The 24,832-nt window shown below is 40.6% G+C and overlaps 1 protein-coding gene across 15 annotated transcripts in view; it reads right to left on the bottom strand.

Annotated features, from left to right (window-relative positions):
* MAGI2 (membrane associated guanylate kinase, WW and PDZ domain containing 2) overlaps positions 1 to 24,832 on the bottom strand; it is a 972,748-nt gene that overhangs the window by 27,617 nt on the left and 920,299 nt on the right. For 3 of the 15 annotated variants that reach the window (XM_060244675.1, XM_060244678.1, XM_060244682.1), the window contains one exon: positions 22,441 to 22,792. The exons of 9 other annotated variants lie outside the window; for them this stretch is intronic. In XM_060244675.1, coding sequence (XP_060100658.1) covers positions 22,572 to 22,792 — 221 coding nt within the window. In that variant the 3' untranslated portion in view covers positions 22,441 to 22,571. Of the gene's footprint in view, positions 1 to 22,440; positions 22,815 to 24,832 lie in introns of those variants that run through there. 3 more of the 15 variants (XM_060244677.1, XM_060244681.1, XM_060244680.1) reach the window with 2 other exon arrangements.

The raw sequence follows: 24,832 nt of genomic DNA, 5'->3' as shown, positions 1-24,832 counted from the left end.
TAAAGTGACTGTGCTGATTGAAGGCAAGCCCTGCAAAATGGAGGTAGACTCTGGAGCAGGCCAGATGGTCATCTCAGCCCGTACTTTTAGGAAATTGTGCCCGAGGGTGGGGGGGATCCCAGCTACATCCATCCCAGTAGTCTGCGACTTCCAGAAATGAGAGGTCACTGTATTGGGGGTGGGGACTGTCCACATGAAATATGGACAGTTCTCAGGCAAGCTACCCTTAATAGTAGTGGAAAAGGACCTGTGTAGTTTGCTGGAATGGTCGTGGTTCAAGGCCCTGGGGATCTGGGTAATGGGAATCCATCAAGCCCCCTCATGGATGGACTTCCAGAATGTGTGTGAAGAATTTCCCACCGTTTTCGATGGCACTCTAGGAATGTGCACTGGACGCCCTGTAGCCTTGCAACTGAACCCTAATGTGCAGCCCATAAGGCTGAAGACCCAGTGCTTGCCCCGGCTCTAAAATTGAGAAGCTAGACTGCCTCGTGGCCCAAGGGGTACTAGAGCCAGTCGCCAATGCTAAGTGGGAGACCCCTATCGTCACCCCCAAAAAGCCTATTGGCAGCGTCCACATTTGTGCAGACTACAAATGCACTATTAACAAGACACTGCAAGGCCATGCATATCCAGTCCCTGTGGTCAGTCATATGCTGGCTTCCCTTGCGGGAGCAAAAATTTTCAGGAAGCTAGACTTGGCCCAGGCATATCAGCAGCTCCTAGTGGACGCCGCCACAGCGGAGGCCCAAACCATCGTAATGTACCGGGGGTCCTTCCGGGTCAAGCGCCTACAGTTTGGTGTCAGCATGGACCCGGGGATCTTCCAGAACTTAATGGACTCTCTCCTTAAAGGTATCCCCAGGGTCCAGCCATTCTTCGACAATGTGCTGATCACCGCAGCCACCAAAGAAGAATTTGTTTTCCATCTCCGGGCTGTGCTGCAGTGTTTTATGTTTTAAAAGTTTTATTAAATTTCAATAAAGAGAGGAATAAAGGGAAAAGCGAAAGATGGGTACAAAAACAGTGTATAGATAAACAAAAAAGCAGTACATTCTGCACGTCGATAAAGAAAAGGGCTATAACATATTTCAATAAATTCAGCATAACAGCTCCATAATCACTATTAGCTAAATGTCGTATGTTCTCCCCAATACCTCTCAAAATTCAATCACCTTTTCGATAACAAATACTCTAATAGATAACAGGTATTAAATAATTTCACATCACATCAATTAATCACAATCAAAGGATTCACTAGTAGAGTCCAGTCAGACATATAATAGTTCCCAATATTTTCTTGCTTTTTCATTAGATTTGCCACCCAATAATGAGGATAAATAGTCCATCTCAGCAGTCTCCAATATCTTTCCAATCAGCTCTTGCTTAGTAGGTACTTGTTGAAGTTTCCATATCCGCACAAACAATATCCTGGCTGCTGTATTAAAATGTGCCAATAAAAGTCTTGTCTCTTTTGTAAGTTCATTGGAATATATATTCAATAAAAATAATTCCGGTTTAAATTGGATCTGTCTTTTCAGTATTTTCAATAAAAATAGTTCTGGTTTAAATTGGATCTGTCTTTTCAGTATTTTCTGTAATAATTGGTGCACAATCTTCCAATAACTTTTTGCTGTTTTACAAGTCCACCACATATGATAAAAGGATCCCACATGGGTCATACATTTCCAACACTTATTTGACATGTTTACAAACATTTTCGATAGTTTTTGAGGAGTTACATACCATCTATAAAACATTTTATATACATTGTCTTTAAAGGCTGTTGCTTTAGTCAATTTAATATTAAATTTCCATATTGCCTCCTATTCATTTAAAGTAATATTATGACCTTTGTTCTTGGCCCATTGTATCATACAATTGTAATGGTTTCGTCTTGCATTTTCATCTGAAGTAAATATGAATATAGCTTCGTAATCAGTTTCTCCTGAGGCCCCAGAAAAATTTTATCAAATGGATATTGTTCGACACTAAAATCTACTATTTTGTCTTTAGCATAACTGATTTCTAATTGAGTTCTCAGCTAACAACTCATATTAATGTTCATACCTTCTTCCCTGGATTTTAATTGATTATCTTGGTTCAACAACTCTTCATATCTACAATTTTTACTCTGACTTAAGAGGTTTGGTTGAGTAAATGCTTCCACTGGAGAGAACCATCTTGGTATTTTCTGATAAATTTTTGGTTTCAACCATGCCCATGTCATATAAAGCAATTTCCGTAACCAAAGAGTTTTGAAATAGGAATGACCTTTCAGTCTTTGATACCACAGATATGCATGCCAGCCTTGTGTAAGGTCATGCCCTTCCAAGGATAGCTCTCTTTTATCTTTCAGTAACACCCAGTCTCTTACCCAAGCAAGTACACAGGCTTTGTTATACAGCTGCCAATCTGGAAGTCCCATACCCGCTCTCTCTTTAGAATCTTGCAACAGCTTTAGTTTGAGTCTTAGTTTTTTTCTTCCGCCAAATAAACCTAGAAACCATCTTATTCAATTCTTGAAAAATGGTATTTGATAATAAAACCGGAATGGTTTGAAACAGAAATAACAATCTTGGTAAAACATTCATTTTTATTGTGGCAATTCTTCCCATTAAGGATATGTTCAGATCTTCCCATTTCTCTAGATCTTTTTTGATTTCTTTAAGTAGTTTGTCATAGTTATCTGTCTTTAAACTTCTACATTTATTTGAAATATAGATCCCCAAATATTTCACTTTCTTCTCATATGAGAATCCTGACTTCTGTTGTAACAAATAAATTTGTTCTGTTGTCATATTTTTGGCCAAGAATTTCGTTTTCCCATAGTTTATTTTCAATTCTGCCCATGGGCTAAACTGATTAATCTTGTTCATCAAATGATCAATAAAGTCCAATGGTTGGTCCAAATTGTATGCAAATTGTATGCAAACGCTCTCAATTTATATTGTTCCCCTTTGATTGAAGTGACTTTAATATTTGGATCTTCTCTAATTTGATTATTTAATGTCTCTAAATATAAAATAAAAAGCAATGGCGATAATGGACAACCTTGTCTAGTTCCCTTCCTAAAAGTAATCACTTCTGATAATTCACCATTCACTATAACTTTCGCGGTTTGTGAAGAGTATATAGCTTGTATCATTTTTAAGTAGCTTTCTTCATATCCCACCTCGCTTAATTGCTGTAACATAAACTGCCAGCTCACATTGTCAAAGGCCCTCTCAGCATCCAAAAAGATTAATACTACTTGTTTTCCTGGATGATTTTCATAATATTCCAATATGTTACATATTGCTCTAACATTGTCTTTCAAATATCTTCTTGGAAGAAATCCAGCTTGGTCTTGATGTATAAAAACCGCCAAAACCCTCTTGTAGTCCACATTCAACAACGAGATTGGTCTGTAGTTTTTTATATCCTTCAGATCTGCCCCCTCTTTTGGGATCAGCTATATAGTAGCCTCTTGCCACGAAGCAGGTATCTTCTCACCTTCTTGGATCTTTTCTATAAGATATTTAAATGGAATCAGCAGCTTATATTGAAAAGTTTTATAAAATTCTATCAGGAGCCCAATTGGACCTGGAGATTTACGATTTTTTTGCATCGTTATAGCTTCTCCTAGCTCTTGCATCATTATAGGTTCATTTAGCATTTTCTGTTGATCTTCTGTAAATTTATTCCATGTATTTTGTTGAATGAACTGCTTTACGTCTTCCATTGGGCGTTGATTAGCTTCATATAGTTTCTTATAAAATTGTTCCACAATTGACATATTTCTTGTTTTTTATATTTCTCTTTACTATTTTCATACCTCAATACTGTTAAGGTTCTTTTGGCATTTTCCTTTCTTAATTTATATGTCAGCCATCTTCCTGGTTTGTTAGCAAGTTCAAAATAACTTTATCAGGCAAATTTTAATTTCTTTTCTACTTCTTCCACCAATATCAGATTGAGTTGGTGCTTTAATTTTTTTAAATTTTGTTCTTGAATGCCGACTTTGTGGGATGCAATTTTAAATTTTTTTCTGCCGATTCTATTTATTTCATTAGATTTTGAAAAGCTTTTGTCCTTTCTTTCTTCTTTTTGGCACTGAATCTGATTGCCAGCCCCCTGAAATAAGCTTTGGCAGTATCCCATATTGTTTGTATCTTCACCTCCTGAGTTGTATTTTGTTCAAAAAATAACTCCATTTCCACTTTTGCTTCTTATAGAAAACTCTTACCCTTTAAAATTTGGGTATTTAGTCTCCATCTCCTTCCTACTTGTATATCCTTTAGCTTTATCGTTAATGGACTGTGGTCTGATATCACTCTTAAGAGAATCTCAGTTTCCACTAGATCTTTCATTAAACCAACAGACAGCCAACACATATCAATTCTCGACCACGATTGGTGTCTAGATGAATAAAATGTGAAATTTTTCAGTTTGGACTTCTTCTCCATGCATCCACAAGTTCCAATTCTTCCGCTAGTTTGATAAAGCTTGCTGGCAATTGTAATCCTTTAACTTTAGTCTGTTTGGGTGTCTTCTTATCTAATTGGACATCAAACGTGGCATTAAAGTCTCCTATTAAGCAATAATCTGCACAGTCCAAAGTTGTTAGTTTGAGACTCAATTCTTTGAACAATTTATCCAGCTGATCATTTGGGGCATAGATGTTTGCCAAAAGGATTTTTTCCCCTTCGTTAGCAATCTCCACTAATAACATTCTTCCATCCTCCGATGCAAAACGCAACTGTGGATTCAAGTTATCATTAACATAAGTTGCTAAACCTCTTTTCTTTTTGCTAGAATCGGCTGCTAAAAAAAGGGTGCCAATTTTTTTTGTTTCTTAAAAGGTGCTGATTTTTTGATAATATGTGTGTCTCTTGTAAGCAAATTATATTCGCATTCGATTTTGATAAATATTTGAAAGTCTTTCTCCTTTTTACAGGAGAATTAAGTCCATTCACATTAATCGAAATTATCGAGGCCATTATGGATTCTTCTTATCACTATCCTTATCCTTCTTATTTCAGGATCGTGTCAGATATTTTTTAACTCCATCTTGCTGCTCTTCCTCCAAAGATTCTTCATCATCACCATCTTTCTCTTTATTGTCATCTTTTCCATCACATTTCTCCAAGAAGTTTTCAGCTTTAAAAATTGAATTAATCCTGTATCTTTTATCCTCATAGGTAAAAAGTAGGCCCTCAGGCATAGCCAAGTGTACAGAATTTCTCTCTCTCTCAGGTAAGTTATCAAGCTTTTGGTACTCTTGTCACTTTTGTCTGATTGGCCATGGTGCCTCTTTTAAAATCTTTATCTCATTTCCTGCTATTGTCACTGACTTGTTCCTTGTTTGTTCAAAATTATAGCTCTAGTTGTTTTCTTGTAAATTTCATGTGTATTTCTCTGGGTAAAGCATGTTTCCTTGTGAAGCTCGATGAGACATGCTTTACTTGATCAATCTTTTCTTCAAATTTCGATGAGGGGACCTGTAGAACTTCTGCAAGCATTTTGCTTAATATTTTCTGTAGATCCTCCAATTTATTCTCTGGCACATTTTGGAACCTTAACATATAAGCTGCTCTATCCATCTCTGCCATGATCTGTGCAGGACTGGGAGACATGGCCTAGAGAGGCCTGGGCCTAAAAACCAGTGTTTATGAGTAGAAAGCAGACACAGCCTACAATCCTCACAATGCTTGGCACCCACTGTAACCAATCAGTGTCCAGGGATTGTGTGAGGGGATTGATGCATAAACTTTGTGGGCTGTGAAACTGGGTTCTTTTCTCTTACAGAGTCAGGCTGAGAGGATAGTCTGTGGCTGAAAGAAGGATCCCTCACTCAAAAGGTAGAGTGAGTCACAGGCCTGGGGAAAAGGGCTGTGGGCCCTGACGACTAGCAGGCTAGGGGGAGTACAGGTAGCCGCTTTAGGGTTTATTTTCATTTTCCTTTATCCACTGTTATATCTCGTAAGCACCTTGCCTTGTTTAAATACCCATCCCTGTATTAATAAACCTTTACCTTTATTTAGTGTTCTCTGCCTGGTCATCACGCCTGGTTTTTTTCTCGGCTTAAAGGGGCATTTTGGTTGGGCTTGGGGGGGGGGTACTCTGGGCCTTCCCAAGGGACCATCAATCCAGAGTGGTGGCAGTGTAAGGCAGCAACCCACTGGGTCCATGACAATCTCTAACTGAAGAAACCTACTATCAAGGCTTTTTTGGTCTTTCTCCAGTTGTTCCACCTTTTGAGTATTAGTTACCACTTGGGTATCTAAGGTTTTTAGGGCCTGATTAGTCTCTGCTGTTTGTTTCCCGTTCTCCTGCAGTTCTTGTTTGACGTCAGACATTTGTTCTCCTATACTGTCTACCTTGTCAGACAGTTGTTGTATTGCTGTCAGAAGAGCATTTTGCATTTCTTTCATCTCTCCTTGCATGTTGGAGACTGTAAGTTTAGCGAGGCCAGAAGGGAGGCTGGGAGAGGGAGTTGTGGCTTGAATGTCTCTTTCCCTTTTTTTCTGACTTTCCTTAAGGCGATCAGCTATTTCCCCTACTGATTTAGAATTTATTATCAACTATTGCTTACCATTGCTTAAGGTTTGCTTAAGGTTTAAAATATACCTCAATTTGTTGTGTTCTAACTTTTGTCAACAAACCCATTGCCGAAAGTCTACACTCAGTGTTTTGAATAAAAGTGAGATTGTTTATGAGCAAAGCCTTCTATATTATTTCAACCAACCAGGTCAAACCCAAACAATGATAACACAGGAAGAAAACAATATCTTTTTACAATAACAATAATATTTTAAGTACAAAAAGCTTCCCCAGTAAACTGATTATCAAAGTTCAGTTCTTGCAACCAAAGCTGTAGATTTGACTCACACTGTTCAGTGTTGTACTCTGAGGCCTCTAGATTTTCAAATCCAGTTGTAGGGCAGATCCAGCCAACAAAGCCAAAATCCAAGTCTTCCTCAATAATTTGTGTTCATCAATGTGCCTACTCATTCTGTCCTTGATAATGGTTTCTACCAACTTTCCCGGTATTGAAGTCAGACTGACAGGCCTGTAATTTCCTGGATCTCCTCTCGAACCCTTTTTAAAGATGGGGGTGACATTTGCCCCAGGAAGACAGCCACTCCTAATCAATCAGCAACAATCACCTTCAGCCCACTCAAACCAAACAAACAGCAGTTCCCCAGCAACCACAAACTCAGAATTTTCAGCAATCACACAGTCACACAAACTCAAAAATTCTCAGCAACTCCCCCAGCTGTTTAGAAAGCCAAACCTCAACCTTATAGCACTTCTTATCTGCTCTCTCTCAGAGCTCTCTGAAATGTGCTCAGCCTGCTGCCCATTGTTCCCAGTTCCCCATGCTTAGTCCTACAGGCTCTAATGAGCCAGGCAGAAACACCATTAAATATACACACTGCAGTTCACATACACAACAGAGAGAGAGAGAGTGAGAGAGACAGAGAGACCTATTTCTCACTAGCTCCCCCGGCTTTTATTTTTCCCACTTCAAGCAATTGATTTCCCACCAGTTGCTCCCCTGGGAAATGTTGATGTGCAGCTCCCTCCAGTTCCCTTTGTGGTTTTGTGATGCTGTCTTTTAAGAAACTGTGAGGGGAACTGGAGGGAGCTGCACATCAAAATGCACTCATGGAGCAACTGGTGGGAAATTGATCCCTTGTGAGGGGGGGTGGGACAGGAACCTGGGGGCAGAGCAATGTTAGTGAGAAATCAGTAACAGAGATAGAAAGAAGCTGCTTTTCCCTAGGAGTGCTTATCTGCATCTCAAAGGGAGTCTGTGACAATAGAAAGTAAATAGGAAGGAGTGCATGCCTGTCTTCCCTGCCTACTCTATGGTCACTTGCTTGTAGAGGCACAGGGGACTTTGCACTAAATACTTCCAACAGCTGAAAGGAGGAGCACAGCAATCTTTTGTCACTAACCATCCCTTCCATCTTTGTGACAATTTGCTGATAAAGGAGAGAGTACAAAAGCTAAGAGAAACAATGGACGTATAAAAGAACTGTAGTTCTGGTTTCCTTGTGAATGGTCTCTTTCTATGTTCTCCATCTGTTCTCTTTGGAATTTCCTGTACTCAGTGCCTGGCTTACTTTGTGGCTTCTTTTGACCTAATTAATGTAACGTGTAGCTAAACGATTAGTCTGCACTACTGACTCATGCTAGGATGAGATGTGTTCCTCGAATGGAGGACTCCTGCAGCCTTCAGCCAACAAGAGTCTATCTCCTGCTATCTCCCCTACTGGGGAGGGACGGTGGCTCAGTGGTACAGCATCTGCTTGGGAAGCAGAAGGTCCCAGGTTCAATCCCTGGCATCTCCAAAAAAGGGTCCAGGCAAATAGGTGTGAAAAACCTCAGCTTGAGACCCTGGAGAGCCGCTGCCAGTCTGAGAAGACAATACTGACTTTGAGGGACCAAAGGTCCGATTCAGTATAAGGCAGCTTCATATGTTCATATATGTACGTTAGTGGAGTACAATACACTAGTTGGACTGGAAAGATGACAGAAAGGAAACTCACATGCATGTCTATCTCATCTGTTCTCTCTGTTCTTGATAATGTCCTGATAATGGAGAGTCGTCTTTATTGAAGTGGGAGCTAGACTTTGTTGGTCTTAAAGGTGCCATTGGACTAAAATGTTGCTCTGCTACTTCAGATCAACATGGCTACCCACCTGAATCTATCTAAAAAGGAGGCTCCTTCTTTGAAAAAAATGAGGGGGGAAGGGGGGTCTGACAGGGAAGTCAATTCGCTTTTGATTAATTCCATCTCTGTGTTACTCATTCAGAGTTTCACACCATTGTGCCTTTTTCCTGACCGAATGGCAGAGGCTTGCTGAACCACTTAAGTTTTGCTCTTCTTGTCCCATTATTTTTCATTAGCATCAATTTAGTTTCTGAGTGCCTCTTTAGCTTGACAGGATACATTGCTTTTGGCACTGAGATTTATGCCCTACTGCTGAATGCGTCCCTGTTTAAACCTGATCCCGATAACTGTACGTTTTGGCTACATCAAAATCCATGACTTTTACAACAAATATACACTTCCCTTAGGTGCTCTGCCACTCCCCTCTTTGCTCCCTAACTCCTGTAATTTGTAGTGCAGAGGTATAGGCACCTGATAAATATTTACAAAGAAGAAATATTTATTATTTATTCATTGGTATCTCACCCTTCCCCAAAAGCTAAAGGCTTTCCCCAACAGCCTCATGTAAAAATACTCAATGGGCTCAAACATCCGTAACTTTAAAAATGAACAATTACAGGGTATGCTGATATAATGTCCAAGCTGCAAAGTGCCTTCATTCTCAACGCTTGCCTTCTCAACTTACAGAACTGTGACTGCTGCTTCTGTGGCAGAACTGTACCAACAGCTGCCCTGCTTACCTACAGCACCATTTCCAATCCCAGATAAAGAAAAGTGCTTATAAAGGGAGAAGCAGAGTATGTATTTATAAATCTGTATATCACTTTGCCAAACAAGGCAGCCAAACAAATGCATAACAAAGACAATAAAATTACTCATTTAAGGGCACAATTCAAAGTACTAGTGCTCACCTTTAAGGCTGTGAGCAACTCAGGGCTACCCAAAAGGCCACCATCATATTACCTTGCTGAATGTGACTCAGTTGCCCCACTGTTTATGCTGGTGTGGACTATTTTTATAGTTGCGATTGATTTATCCTGCTGGTTTTATCAATTGCTGTCTTAATATACAAACTGTTGACAGACTAGTTTTACTGACCTGTTTTACTCATTTTGTTTTTAAGATCTGAACTATTTATTTATATATCTTAAAGACAGTGGTTTCAGTTGTTCCAAACAATTTATTATACTGCTTAACATACCTAAAACAAATTAGGCTGCAATCCAAAATAAGAGACATTTAAATGGGTTTTGCCATTGGAGGTGACATGGTTATTTTAAAGGTATATTTAAAAAGTTAATATTCTTTATTGACAGGGAAATCATTAAGTTTCAAAGAAATTGGGCTTCCAGTTTCGGCGCAGCGACGAACGGGCATGGTTTCCAGGGCTGCGGCTCCGGAGGCATCTGAACCGCTCATTTTCAGGGGTTTCTTGACAGGAAGGAACACAGTAGAGCTCCCATTGTGGGGGCTCTTAAGCAGAGGAAGCTTAAGGAGGTCCGGGTCTTGGTTTCTTGCCGAGGTTTGGATGTTCTTCTTCCCTAAGCCCGACTTGAGCGGATGCCAACAGGCAAGCGAGCTGCAAATACCGGAAAGAGGAGGAGAAGCGGCATTCGAATGAGAGAAGTGATTTTGGACCCTAAGAAGAGGCAACAAACAGACTTTTGCTTATGTTGTTTGGTAAAGAGGTGGAATAACTGGAGGGAAAAGAAAGGAAAAGAATCAGGAGGAAGAGGTTTGGAATGGAGCGGAGGGAGGACTGAAGACTTGACGGAGAACAGTGAGAGTGCAGAGCGGAAGTAGAAGAAAGAACTCAGTAAAAGACAAAAAGAGCAATAAAGACTTTGATAAAAGAAAAGCTAAGTAAAATATATATGGAAATATAAGAAATAAACCAGTTCAGATATGATTTGGGTATAATTTGTTGGGTGGAAAGAAAGCAGCTGGACTCTTGAACTGAGGGCTGAGGAATTTAGGTGTAGGATTGACCTTCTGGGACTGTGAAGGCGGTGAAGTGCGATGGAGAGCTTGGAGATCCCTGGAGATACGTTGGTGGAGATATGAAAGGACTTTCTGAACCAGGTTTTTTTGCTTTTGTTTAGTCTTTTTGCTTTCAGGTTATTATTTATTTAAGGAGAGGCAGAAAATAAGAGGCAGAGACTGAGTTAAGGATGAGAGAATAGATATAGAAACAGAGATGGAGACAAGGAGAAGAAGAGAGAAATGCAGAGACTTAAAAAGAGGAAGAGGAAGAATAGGAAGAAGAAAAGAAGAGGAAGATAGAAGGGAAAGCTGTTGGGAAAGTATCAGGGACTAAAAAGAGACATTTTAACTAAACAACTGATTGACTGAGTAATTAATTAATTATTGCTTATTTTATGTTGATTTATGTTGATTTTCTACATGCAGTGGATAATTGTGAATGAATGGATGAATGGGGAATAGTGTATGGTGTGTAGGAATGGTGAGGGGTGACTGATGATAAGTGATATTAATTTAATGATAAAACAATTAATTGGTATGTGAGGGAGTGTATCAAAGGGAGGTGGTGAATGGGTTTTGAGTTAAGTAGTGTATTGGTGAATGGAGACTAAAAATATAGAATCTTAGCAAAATTGAGAATAGTAGAATGGCTTTAGGTCCAATACTGGTAATACCTTAGGACTGAGGTTGGGTGATATGTTCTAAACTTATAAACTGGTCAGGGAAAGAAATTTATAGGTTAATATAAACATATTTATATGATCTCAGGAAGGGGAAAATAGATAAATAAATAAAAATGAGTAAGCCAAACAAACCAGATAAGCCAGACAAGTCGGTCCCATCACCGGGAGCTTCAAAATCAATAGGGGCAATGCTTTCACAAGAAGCTATAAAAGATCTACAGAACTCTATGCAATCATATTTTATGAATGCATTGAGTCAAGTGCAGGCAAACTTAATAGAACAAATTGATGGAGTAAATAAGAAACTAGATGGCTTGCAAAAGCAATTAGCAGAAACAAAGGAAGAGATTTTTGGTTTGACGCAATCTGTTAAATCTGTTGAAGGAAAGATGGAAGTAGTGAATGAAAAACTGGAAGAGATTGAAGCAATTTAACAAACAGAAGGGGACAGATTAGTGAGAATTGAAATGGAGCAAGCAACATATATTTAAGAATGCAGAACTTCTCAGAAGATAAACATGAAGACATAAAAGAAGTGATAATAGAGGCCTTGATACCTATATTAGAAATGGAGGAGAAGGAATTGGAGAAAGACATAGATTATGTCCATAGAGTCAACTCTATTTACTCTAAAAAGCATTCCCTGCTGAGAGAAGTGCATATAAGGTTTACTAGGAGGCATACAAAAGAACTAGTGTGGTAGGTGGTAAGAGACATGCCCCTAAAAATTAAGGAACAAAATATGAATGTGTTGAAAGAAATACCATAGCAGGTGAGGAAAAGAAGGGCAGAGTATAGGCCGCTAGCTAGATTTCTACAAGAAAAATCAGTTCCATATCGTTGGCTTTTACCAGAAGGCATTCTATTTTCATTTGAGGAGAAAAGATATAGGTCAATACCTAAAATGGAGGATTTTTTGGAATTTTTTTTTTTAAAAAGAACAAGAAAAAAAGAGGAAAGAGGAAGAGAAAATAATAATAGAGGACAGAAAGAACAAAGACCACAATCAGAGGATGAGTCAGAACAAGAGCCAGAAGAGGCAGAAGAAGAGCCAGAAGATCAAGTGGAGACAGGTAGAGCAATAGAAACAAGGGCACAGTGGAAGAGGAGGAACAGAGAAGATTATAAAGAAGTATAATTAAAATGGAGAAAAATAAGATGAAGATACTCTCTCTTAATGTAAATGGACTAAATTCACCACAAAAAAGGAAAACATTTTTTCAGTTGAAACAGTTAAAGTTAGATACTGTTTGCTTACAGGAAGTACATGCTAAGCTGAAAGATAAAAATATTCTGGAAAACAGATGGCTGGGCAAAATATCTGTGGCACTGGATGAAAAAAAAGAAAGGGGTAGTTACTTATGTAAGTGAGAAATATGTCGCAATGTATATATGCATCGGAAGATGCAAGATCCTTCTTTGTGGAAGTACAGAAAGGGAATAAAAAAATTCTAGTAGTAAATATATATGCCCCTAATGAAAAGCAGGAAGTTTTTTATAGGAATTTGCATCAAACTCTTTGGTTGTATGAATATGATGATATTTGTATTTTGGGGGACTTAAATGCAGTGTTCGATGGTAAGGATGACTGGAAAATGAGTAAACAAGTGAAAAAGGAGGTCAATTACTACCTAAAAGGTTTTTTTTCTTAATGGAGGAATATACCTTGATTGATGGGTGGAGAACACGTAATTCAACAACAAAAGATTACACCTTTTACTCCAACAGACATGAATCATGGTCGCGAATAAATATGATCTGGCTTTCAGTGACAACAATGGGAAATGTGGAGAATACAGAGATTTTACCCAGAATGTTTGCAGACCATAACCCCATATTAATGACGAGAGAAGATCCTAAGAAATTCAGATGGAAACAAAATGCACAAATTTTTAAAAATGATAATTTTGTAAAAGAGACTAAAAAAGAATTACAATTTTTTAAAAAATAAATACAAAAGCGGAAACGTCGTTCAATATAATATGGGATACTAGTAAAGCTTATTTTAGGGGGCTTGTGATAAAACATACTGCTTACAAGAATAAAATCAAGAAGCAAAAATATAACAAACTACTATAAGCGTTGAAAAACAAAGAAGATAAATTAAAGAGGGCTCCATCAATTAAGGAAATAAAAATGGAAGTGAAATCACTCCAACATGAAATCAATCTATTATATTTGGACAAGGTGGCTAAGAAAATTAAATATACTAGGCAAAATCTTTTTGAGTGGGCAAACAGACCAGGGAGGTGGTTAGCTTATAAAATTAGGAAACAAAACCAAGAAAATTAGATTCATGCCCTGAAGGATAAACTAGGAACTATAAGATTTTCAATGGTAGAACTGAAAAATATAGTGAAAGGTTTTTATGAAGAATTATATAAAAAGGTGGATAATGGGGAGAAAGCACAGAAAGATTATTTGAAAGGTCAGAACCTTCCAAAATTGAATGATGATCAAAGGAAGATCTTGAATGACCCAATCACTATGCAGGAGATAGATGATGCATTGAAGAATGCGAAAAAAGGGAAGGCCCCGGGTCTTGATGGTCTGCCTGTGGAGTTTTATCAAACTTTTGAAGACTCAGTAATAATATATTTTAAACAACTAACAGAAAATATTTGGGTTACCAGTAAATTACCAGGATCATGGAAAGAGGCTAACATAACACTCTTGTCCGAAGGAGAAGTAAATTTGGATGAAGTTAAAAACTACAGGCCAATATCTCTGCTAAATGCAGACTATAAATTATTTGCAGCCGTTTTATCAAAAAGATTTAAAAAGGTTCTAATGCATCTGATACATTAGGATCAGTCAGGTTTTTTACCCAAGCGACAAATTAAGAACAATGTTAGAATAATATTAAATGTGTTAGAATACTATGAAGTATATAATGAACAAAAAATGGCTTTGATTTGTTTAGATGCCGAAAAGGCATCTAGATTTAGATGCCAGGGTTGCTCCTAGTAAATTTGGTACTAAATAAAATGGATATATTTGGTTTTAAATATATTAACAGTTGTAAGAATTTTTTTGGCAAAGTATTGGAAGGGGAAAGAGTTACCAACAATGGATGAAGTTATAGCAATGGTATTAGATGTATTGTATTGTCTATCTATGTAGCATTTTAAGCTGCGCCTTGCCAAAGGCTGAGCACATCTCACAGAGGTCTGAGAGGAGCAGAGCAGCTCTGATAGCTGAGACAGCTGGAGAAATTGCTGAGAATTTCTGAGTTTTGAAGGACTTCATTCTAAGGACTTCATTCTAAGGTTTGTGGGGCTTCCTAAAATTCTAAGGTGTGATAGCTGGGGAACTGCTCTTTGTTTGGTTGACTGGCCTAAGGGTGAAAGAGATTAAGAGTGATTGCTGCTGATTGCTGAGGAGTGCCTCTGCTCCACCCTCTTTGCATTTTAAGCTGCGCCTTGCCAAAGGCGCGAGCCGAAGGGCGAGAGCTAAAGGGCTCTCTAAGGGCCAGGAACCCAGATCCCTGATTTCCTTGTTCTCCAAATAAGGTAAGTTCCCAATAAGGTAAGTTGAGGTAAGGTAAGTTGACCCTCCAGAAGGGGAGCCACTTAAACAAACAGCATTTAAAGAGGACTGTATATTTTAATATATATATATCATGAAGATAGAATGCCAGCAGGGGGTTGGGGGCTTTCCAGTGTTTTGCACTGAGTGTCACATGTATGACTATCTGCCCAAAGGACAGAAGTCTTGGGTGTGTGCTCGATGCAAGGAGCTCCTGGTCCTCAGGGAACGAGTTCGTACCCTTGAGGCCGAGGTGACTGCACTGGAGAAGCAGAGACAGTCAGTTAGGCAGTTGGGGAAGACTCTCGGGGGCGTATTAGATGAGCCCCGCTCTGAACGTAGCAGCCCCGTTGCTGCCAGAGAGCGAGAGGGTCGAGAGGGAACAGGGCACCGTGCTGAGGACAAGGGGAATGCGCCCTCAGAAGGGACCTCTTCTTCGGTTGGTGAGCGGGAATCCTTTCGCACCAAGGAACCATCCCTGAACAGGGGGAGAGGGGGGGTTTTGGTAGTTGGTGATTCGATCCTTAGGCAAGTAGACAGCTGCGTGGCGAAACCGCGTACTGACCGTATGGTGACTTGCCTGCCTGGTGCGAAGGTAGCGGACATTACGCGTGTAGTAGATAGACTGATAGACATTGCTGGGGAGGAGCCTGTGGTCGTGGTGCATGTTGGCACCAACGATGTGGGGAAATGCAGTCGTGAGGTCCTGGAGGAAAAATTTAGGCTGCTAGGCGGGAGACTTAAGGCCAGGACCTCCAAGGTAGCCTTCTCGGAAGTGCTACCTGTTCCACGTGCAGGGCAGGAGAGACAGGCACAAATTAGAAGTCTCAATGTGTGGATGAGACGATGGTGTAAGGAGTAAGGGTTTAAGTTTGTTAGGCACTGGGATGCTTTCTGGAACAAGCGGGAGCTGTACAAAAGAGACGGTCTCCACTTGTCCCCGGATGGAACCAGGCTGCTGGCGCTTAAAATCAAAAAGGTGGCAGAGCAGTTTTTAAACTAAATCTTGGGGGAAAGCTGACAGGAGATGAAATGTCTCTGGTTCGGGAGGACTCGTCTCAAAGAGATGAAGGGTTAGCTGCAATTTTTCTACCGGGTAACAGACCAGAGTTGTCCACTGTGAAGGCGACAAACAATATGGACTGTCTGCCAGAGTCTCGAGGTGGCAGGAGGAAGGTGGCGGGCCTAGCTCGCCTGGGAAATTATAGATGTTTGTATGTAAATGCTAGAAGTGTTCGAAGTAAAATTGGTGAAATTGGTAAAATTTAGTGTTGGGAGAAAACATAGACATTGTGGGAATTTCAGAAACTTGGTGGAATGAGGAGAATCAGTGGGACACGGTGATTCCTGGATATAAGCTATATCGGAAGGATAGGGAGGGAAGGGTTGGAGGTGGGGTGGCTCTGTATGTCAGAGAGGATATACGGTCCAGTAAGACTGAGGTCAGAGAATTAGATTCACTTTTAGAAATGCTTTGGGTTGAAATAGAGGGCCCAAAAGGAAATTTAACTATGGGAGTTTGTTATCGCCCACCAAATCAAAAGAGAGAGGACGATTATAATATGATGGAAGGCTTAAAGATAGCGGCTAAACGTAAAAACTGTGTCGTAATAGGTGATTTTAACTACCCGCAGATTGATTGGGTCAATATGTGTTCTGGTCGAGAGAAAGAGATTGAGTTTCTTGATGCTCTCAATGACTGTGCTATGGAGCAGATGGTCTCAGAACCTACCAGGGGTGGGGCGATCCTGGATTTGGTCCTAAGTAATGCCCAAGACTTGGTGAGAGATGTAAAAGTGATTGCGTCGCTTGGGAGCAGTGACCATAATGTTATTGATTTCACCGTTTGTATAAATAGGGAGTTGTCCAAAAAGACCGCCACAACCACGTTTAACTTTAAAAGGGGTAAATACACTGAGATGAGGAGGCATGTGAGGAGGAAACTGAAAGGAAAGGTACATACGGTCAAAACCCTTGGGGAAGCTTGGACGCTATTTAAAACTACAATCCTAGAAGCTCAGATAAAATACATACCACAAGTTAGGAAAGGCACAAACAGGCATAAGAAAAGGCCTGCGTGGTTAACAAACAAAGTAATGGAAGCTGTAAAAGGTAAGAAGGACTCCTTTAAGCGGTGGAAAACCAGTCCAAGTGAGATTAGTAAAAGGGAACACAGGCTGTGGCAAATCAAATGCAAGACTGTGATCAGGCAGGCAAAAAACATAAAGACCATCAATAAAACTTTCTTCAAATATATTAGAAGTAGGAAACCAGCCAGGGAGGCAGTGTGGCCCTTGGATGACCATGGGGTAAAAGGATTACTGAAGGAGGATAGGGAAACGGATGAGAAGCTAAATGAATTTTTTGCCTCCGTCTTCACTGTGGAAGACGAGAACTTTTTGCCCGCCCCAGAACCACTAATTTTGGAAGGGGTGTTGAAAGACCTGAGTCAGATTGAGGTGACAAAAGAGGAGGTCCTACAACTGATAGACAAATTAAAAACCAATAAGTCACCGGGTCCGGATGGCATACATCCGAGAGTTCTGAAAGAACTCAAGGTTGAACTTGTGGATCTTCTAACAAAAATCTGTAATCTTTCATTGAAATCTGCCTCCGTTCCTGAGGACTGGAAGGTAGCAAATGTCACCCCCATCTTTAAAAAGGGTTCCAGAGGAGATCCGGGAAATTACAGGCCAGTCAGTCTGACTTCAATACCGCGAAAGTTGGTAGAAACCATTATCAAGGACAGAATGAGTAGGCACATTGATGAACACGGGTTATTGAGGAAGACTCAGCATGGGTTCTGCAAGGGAAGATCTTGCCTCACTAACCTGTTACATTTCTTTGAGGGGGTAAACAAACATGTGGACAAAGGCGACCCGATAGATGTTGTTTACCTTGACTTCCAGAAAGCTTTTGATAAAGTTCCTCATCAAAGGCTCCTTAGAAAACTTGAGAGTCATGGAGTAAAAGGACAGGTCCTTTTGTGGATCAAAAACTGGCTTAGTAATAGGAAGCAGAGAGTCAGTATAAATGGGCAGTCTTCGCAGTGGAGGACGGTAAGCAGTGGGGTGCCGCAGGGCTCGGTACTGGGTCCCATGCTCTTTAACTTGTTCATAAATGATTTAGAGTTGGGAGTGAGCAGTGAAGTGGCCAAGTTTGCAGATGACACTAAATTGTTCAGGGTGGTGAGAACCAGAGAGGATTGTGAGGAACTCCAAAGGGATCTGTTGAGGCTGGGTGAGTGGGCTTCAACGTGGCAGATGCGGTTCAATGTGGCCAAGTGCAAAGTAATGCACATTGGGGCCAAGAATCCCAGCTACAAATACAAGTTGATGGGGTGTGAAAAGGCAGAGACTGACCAAGAGAGAGATCTTGGGGTCGTGGTAGATAACTCACTGAAAATGTCAAGACAGTGTGCGTCTGCAATAAAAAAGGCCAACGCCATGCTGGGAATTATTAGGAAGGGAATTGAAAACAGATCAGCCAGTATCATAATGCCCCTGTATAAATCGATGGTGCGGTCTCATTTGGAGTACTGTGTGCAGTTCTGGTCGCCGCACCTCAAAAAGGATATTATAGCATTGGAGAAAGTTCAGAGAAGGGCAACTAGAATGATTAAAGGGCTGGAGCACCTTCCCTATGAAGAAAGGTTGAAACGCTTGGGACTCTTTAGTTTGGAGAAACGTCGACTGCGGGGTGACATGATAGAGGTTTACAAGATAATGCATGGGATGGAGAAAGTAGAGAAAGAAGTACTTTTCTCCCTTTCTCACAATACAAGAACTCGTGGGCATTCGATGAAATTGCTGAGCAGAAAGGTTAAAATGGATAAAAGGAAGTACTTCTTCACCCAAAGGGTGATTAACATGCGGAATTCACTGCCACAGGAGGTGGTGGCGGCCACAAGTATAGCCACCTTCAAGAGGGGTTTAGATAAAAATATGGAGCACAGGTCCATCAGTGGCTATTAGCCACAGTGAATGTGTGTATATAAAAAATTTTTTGCCACTGTGTGACACAGAGTGTTGGACTTGATGGGCCGTTGGCCTGATCCAACATGGCTTCTCTTATGTTCTTATGTTCTTATGGATGTGAATGAAATTTAAAAAATTATAAACTAAAGTTTCAAATAAATTCTTTAAACAGTGAATGTGAAGCTATAGAAGAAGAGGAGGAGGAGACTGGATTTATACTCTGCTGTTCACTCAAAGTCTCAGAGTGGCTTACAATCGCCTTCCCTTCCCCACAACAGAAACCCTGTGAGGTAGGTGGGGCTGGGAGAGCTCTCAGAGAACTGCTTTTGAGAGAACAGCTCTTAGATAACTGTGGCTGACCCAAAGTCACCCAGATGCTGCATGTGGAGGAGTAGGGAATCAAACCCAGTTCTCCCAGATTAGAGTCTGCACACTTAACCACTACACCAAACTGGTTCTGGATACAATGAGATTTACTCATTTACATGAAATGTGCTATACAACATTTTATTTGTATTATTTCATTCGATTTTGTACTCATTTACACTTTGGTGCAGTGAACATAATGAAGTGCCATAAGGAAGGGGCCATTGCCCAATGGTAGGCCACATACTTTGATACAGAATTCCCCAGTCGATCCCTAGCAGCACCAGTTAAAGGCATTTTAAGTGTAGCAGAGTAGGAAAGAACTTTGCTTGACACTCTGGAGAAATGCTGGCAGTCAGAGGAGCCAATACAGCTGCTGAGCAGTTTTCTTCTCAAACTACCGTCTTTCCATTCTGCCTTCCTCCTGAGCCTTCCTCCTGACACTTCCACTCTGAATCCTTGCCAGGTGGCAGTGGCACAGAACTGGGGATGCATGCCTCCCACATCTCTCCCATGGATGCTTCCTAAGCTAGGTACATTCAAAATTCACCTATGTTGGCTATTAATGACCCTGAAGATTGCATTCTGAAAAAAATAGTGACTGAAAAATTAATTCAAGGATAAAGTGGTTTATTTTGATCTCTTAATTAAAGCATGAAGCTGAAGTTGCTCAGGTGCTAATACAGGGGTGGCCAAACTTGCTTAATGTTAGAGTCATATAGAAAAACATCAGATGTTTGAGAGCTGCAAAACATGAACATCAAACGTTTTAGGGAGGGAGGCAAATAGATGGGGAGGAAGAGAGAGGTGGAAAGAAAGCAATTTAAACTGAAAATGCATTCCTCAAGCTGCTAGTCGATGGGGCAGAGGGGACTTTGGGAGCCACACAATATGTGTGAAAGAGCCACATGTGGCTCCTGAGCCACAGTTTGGCCACCCCTGCACTAATATATTGTTCTGCCAACACACTGCCAAGTTGCATTCTCAATTAAATGAATCACAGTACTAGATTATGCAAATAATCCTTGGACTTGAAATACCACAGAACCATTACAATCTGTATTTGCAGTATTTGTGTACTTGATGGGCAAACTTCAAAGGAATACTGAGCCAGTGTTAAGAACTTAATTGTTGCTCCCTCTGATTATAAATCAGACAGTCCAGTGTGTGCTGTCTCATAGACACTAACAGGATGAGAATACGCTTAGCTTTGGCTGGGTCTTACTTTGCATTGTTATTTTCTAATTGTTGATACTGAATGCTTCAGCAACTCCACATTTATGTGTGTCTGTAAGTATTGATAATGATAATGTGAAAGATGTGAGTTCAACAATGAAAACTGCATGACCAGTGAAAAAAGTAAAGCAAATTATATCATTTTCAAAACTTGTTTTCATTTTTGTGTTTTTTATAGGAAATTAGTAAAATATAGTGTGATTGAGGCCCACAAATGAATTGACCTTTTTGGGTTGGATGCAAAATTAATGTTGTACCTCAGATAAGAAATACAGAAAGTGTGGAAGAGGGAACTGGATAAAACCTTTGCCAAGGAAATAGACAGCCTTATTGAACATAGTGAGGCTTTTGACTAAACAGGCAGAGGAACTGTCTACAATGGCACAAGAGGTTTAATTTTCTACAAATCCATGTTCTTTGGAACCACCTCTCCCAAACTGGCTATGGTATAGTAGTGATGCTCATTTATTTGGAAGATGATCTTGTGGAGTTCAGTGGGACTTATTCTTAAGTACTTGTGTTAAGGTTGTAACCTACATAGGCAACAGTGCTTATTTAAGAAATACTTTTACACTGCAAATTCTAGAAGGGTAGCTGTGTTAGTCTGTTGAAGTCAGAGCAGGTTCAAGGGATTTGGTCTCCCAAGCAGTATCTACTCATTGTCTCCTCCTGGGCTGGGTCCAAGTGGAACTCTTGTGACAATGCCGCTGAAGGGGAAAATATGTGATACAAAATCTATGGCTGCTAACAGACCGGCATTTTGGGCCGACTCAGAGACACCTCTGAAATTGACCCCAAAAAATCCTTCCACACACAAACATCTGCCGCCTATCCTCGTCCCATACTCACTCCATCCTCCAGCCTCTGTGGTGCGACTCAAAAAGCTACAATTTCCAAAGTGATAGCAAATTTTTGAGCTGCATGCCAGTCGCCTCCTTGGCATCTAGAAGCGGAAGGGCACAAGCAAGGTTCCTTGGTGGTGTGAAACTACCGGCACGCGCATGTGCATGACTACTGAAAATGTATGGGGAAGCTGAGTGACGTAAATGGTGTGCAACAGCCGTCTGCACATGCCCATGTTGCCCCATAGATGAGATGGGGATGGCTTGCAAGGGAGTGTGTGGAGACTTCAGGACGGCTCTTTTTGAGCCAGCCCAATTCAAGATGCCTCCTAACCGCCCCCAAATGCCGGTTTGTTATCACCCTGTGTGTTCCCACCCAACTCATGTTATAAGTTCCCCGGACCTGTGGTGCCAGAGGAAGACAAACAGGATGCACGCCCCCCGGCAACATTCCTGGTGGCAAAAATGCCACAGGAGGAAAGCCCCAAACCCCTTCCTCCTCTGTGCCGTTTGCAGCCAATCGGAAAAACTGAGTGCTTTTAAAAGGTGGGTCCCTGCTAGAATGTATAATTGTGAGTTGGATTGGGAACCTGCGTGTTCCCTTTAAGCTGAGTTAGTGTGCGTTAGCTCACTATTTTTTAGACTCCAGCTCACACAATTCATTTGTCTTAGCTCAGGAAGGATGGCCCCAGAGCAAACTAATTTATGCAGTAACCAAATAGCTCACTCACAGCTTTAATGCCAGTAACTCATGAAGTAGAATTTTTGCTCACAAAACTCCACAGCTGAGAGGGTGCATTAGGCCTGGCCAGCTGTGAAATGGCTCCAGGAGGTGAACCACTGCAGTGTTCCAGCTCCCTCTTCACTGTGCCACGACAGGCAATTGCATGAGTGGCTTGGCCAAAGAACCAGCCCTGGTTTCAACAAAAATAACAGAGGCTTATGATACCTTAAAGACTCACCAGTTAATTGTGGCATGTGCAACAGAACCCCAATGAGGCATGAAGTGTGCATAAGTGTAGGTTTTGGTTCATATAAGTTTATGCTGCAATAAATGTATTTTAGACTTTAAAAAAAATATTAATCATTATATGAAAATAACCAAAATATCTAGCCAGAACTCTAGAACTCTAGCCAGAAGAGCAATGGAAAATATTGGGATTAAAGCCCCATCTATGAAATTAAATTGTATTTTCTGAGTAGAAACAGAGTAATAAAGTAAAAGCAGAAATAAAGTAATAAATACAAGAATTTTTCTACACATTTTAACATATTGAATCTGCCAGATTTTCAACTATCAAATGAGACTCTAGTTCTGAAGTAGACACCAAACAAGATGTAAGAAAAACCCTCAGTTGGAACAGTTCTATAAAAGGCAAGCATATTAGCGAACAAGAAATATACATCCAGAATTTTACACACCGTGTCTTTAGGGTGGCCCAATAAGTAGAAATAGGGGGAGCCATGCTTGTCACTTTTCATGCACATGGAGAGGCTGGAAGGAACCATTCCTAAAGGAAGGGGAGGAACAGCCTAGGACCAATCATTAGAATTAACAGAACCAGAGACATCAAGACACACTATTAATTATTATTATTATTATTATAGCAAAGAATTCTTAGATTATTAGAACAGCTGAGAAAGACATTTATAAGCAACAGGCAACGTTTTCCTAATACAGGTCAGACAAAGATGCATGCAGTCAATTAATATTAGTGAGAGAAGAAACTACTCTAAAACATATTTAAGAAGGAGCTTCTGGACAAATGTGTAATAAATTGTGAAAAGGTACATAACCTTGCCTTGCTTTAAATTGCACTGGGCATGATTTCCTTCCCTGGCAGCGTAACTTCCATAGGCCCATTTTCTCGTCCCACCCTCTCATAAATAAATGTGCCAGAAATTACCAAAATGGGAAGAATGAGAAACAGGAGTCTAGTGGTACATTTCTAACCAGGCTTTATTCCAGAGAATAAAGACCACTTCTTTAGAGATAGTGGAGTCAACTGGAAGCAATGGAGTCAAGTGGAGACAGTGGTGCCATGGCTGGTATATTTAGCACTTAGTCCTCCCCGTGGCAGGAATAATGTGAGAATCAAGAGCCTGAGGAGAAGAGGGCTGAACAGGGAAGCTGAAAGTGCACAAGCCTCTTGTTCAAGTGCTCATGCCTCTCAAGCAGGGCCGGCCCTAGCCTATCTGGCGCCATACCTCCCAGCGCCCTCGGCATCCGCCTAGTTTGCCTAGTGGGCAAGCCGGCCCTGCTCTCAAGTGCTTTGGAGACAGAGGAGTAATCCAAGAAGCCATTCCGGTCCCTGCAGTGGGACTGCAGCTGCATTCACATGAGGAGGGAATATACTTAATGCCCTTAGGCAAACTGAAACCTTGCTTGTCTTTCAGACATTCTCAATAATTGAATACCTGCACTTCTTTAAACATGGGGAAAGTGTCACACATATGTATAGCAGGTACTGAACTTAATTATTATGGGACATTTATTCACCTGAAATATTAAGTTCTTTTTTAAAAAGTCACATATAATAATAACAAAAAAATTACTCTATATAGATCTAGCTCTGTCTACAGACCTAGCGCGCTCTCTCTATCAGTTTTGTCATCTTCATATAAGAATATGGGCTGAATATTTTTATCAATAAAAAGGCATTCAAATGAGTTGAAGAAGAGCAACAAAAGGCCAGCTACAGTTCTTTGATAGTTATGTGTGCTGGGAGAAGCAGACATCTTGAGGATGGGTAGGATAGTGGAATACCTGTACATAAGGTTGCCAGCTCTGGGTGAGGAGATCTGGGATATAGCCAAGGTTTAGTTTTGGGGAGAGGAGAGGCCTCAATACTGCTATTGAGTCCCCTTCAAAGCAGCTGTTTTTGCCAAAGGAACTGATCTGTGTAGTCTGGAGTTTAATTGTAATTTTGGGAGATCTCCAGAGTCCACCTGGAAGCTGGCAGTCCTACCTGCACAGCTTGTGATTCCCCCGCTGTGATCACACATGCTAAACAATGCAGTTTTAATCCACTTTCATTGCACTTTTCAACTGGATTTTACTGCGTGGACTGGCAAAATCCAGTTTGAAAGTGCACTGAAAGTGGATTGAAACGGCATTATTTACCACACGTGATCACAGCCACAATGTTAAAAGAAGAGCAACCTATGGGCTCACTCACTAGTAGCATGATAGCTTCCGAGATGTGTCGTGGGCCTGAAATTGCCAGTCCTGGGGAGGAGGGTGTCAAGCCCTTGGCCCTTCCAGTGCAGGCGGCTGGTGGGGGGCATTTGGCTTGGCTTGAGGTAGGGAAGTGAACAGGAGGTGTTGTGGGATTTCCCTTTGGACTGTAATTGTCAATACACAAACCCATAACATTAAAGGAAATGAGGGCAAGACTGACCAATCTGGACTATCACATTTATGTATTCAACAACTGAATTCCTCCATTCCTGTTTCATTTAAATGGCCATGGCTTCCTTTTCAGAAAAAACAATAACACTAGAAACAATGTAACTTGCATACACAAACAGAGAGAATTTTAACTAAGGGT

This window comes from Heteronotia binoei, chromosome 8, assembly GCF_032191835.1.
Source record: "Heteronotia binoei isolate CCM8104 ecotype False Entrance Well chromosome 8, APGP_CSIRO_Hbin_v1, whole genome shotgun sequence".
NCBI lineage: Eukaryota > Metazoa > Chordata > Lepidosauria > Squamata > Gekkonidae > Heteronotia > Heteronotia binoei.
Note: the sequence above shows the minus strand (reverse complement) of the source record. Positions and strands in the feature narration are given on the sequence as shown.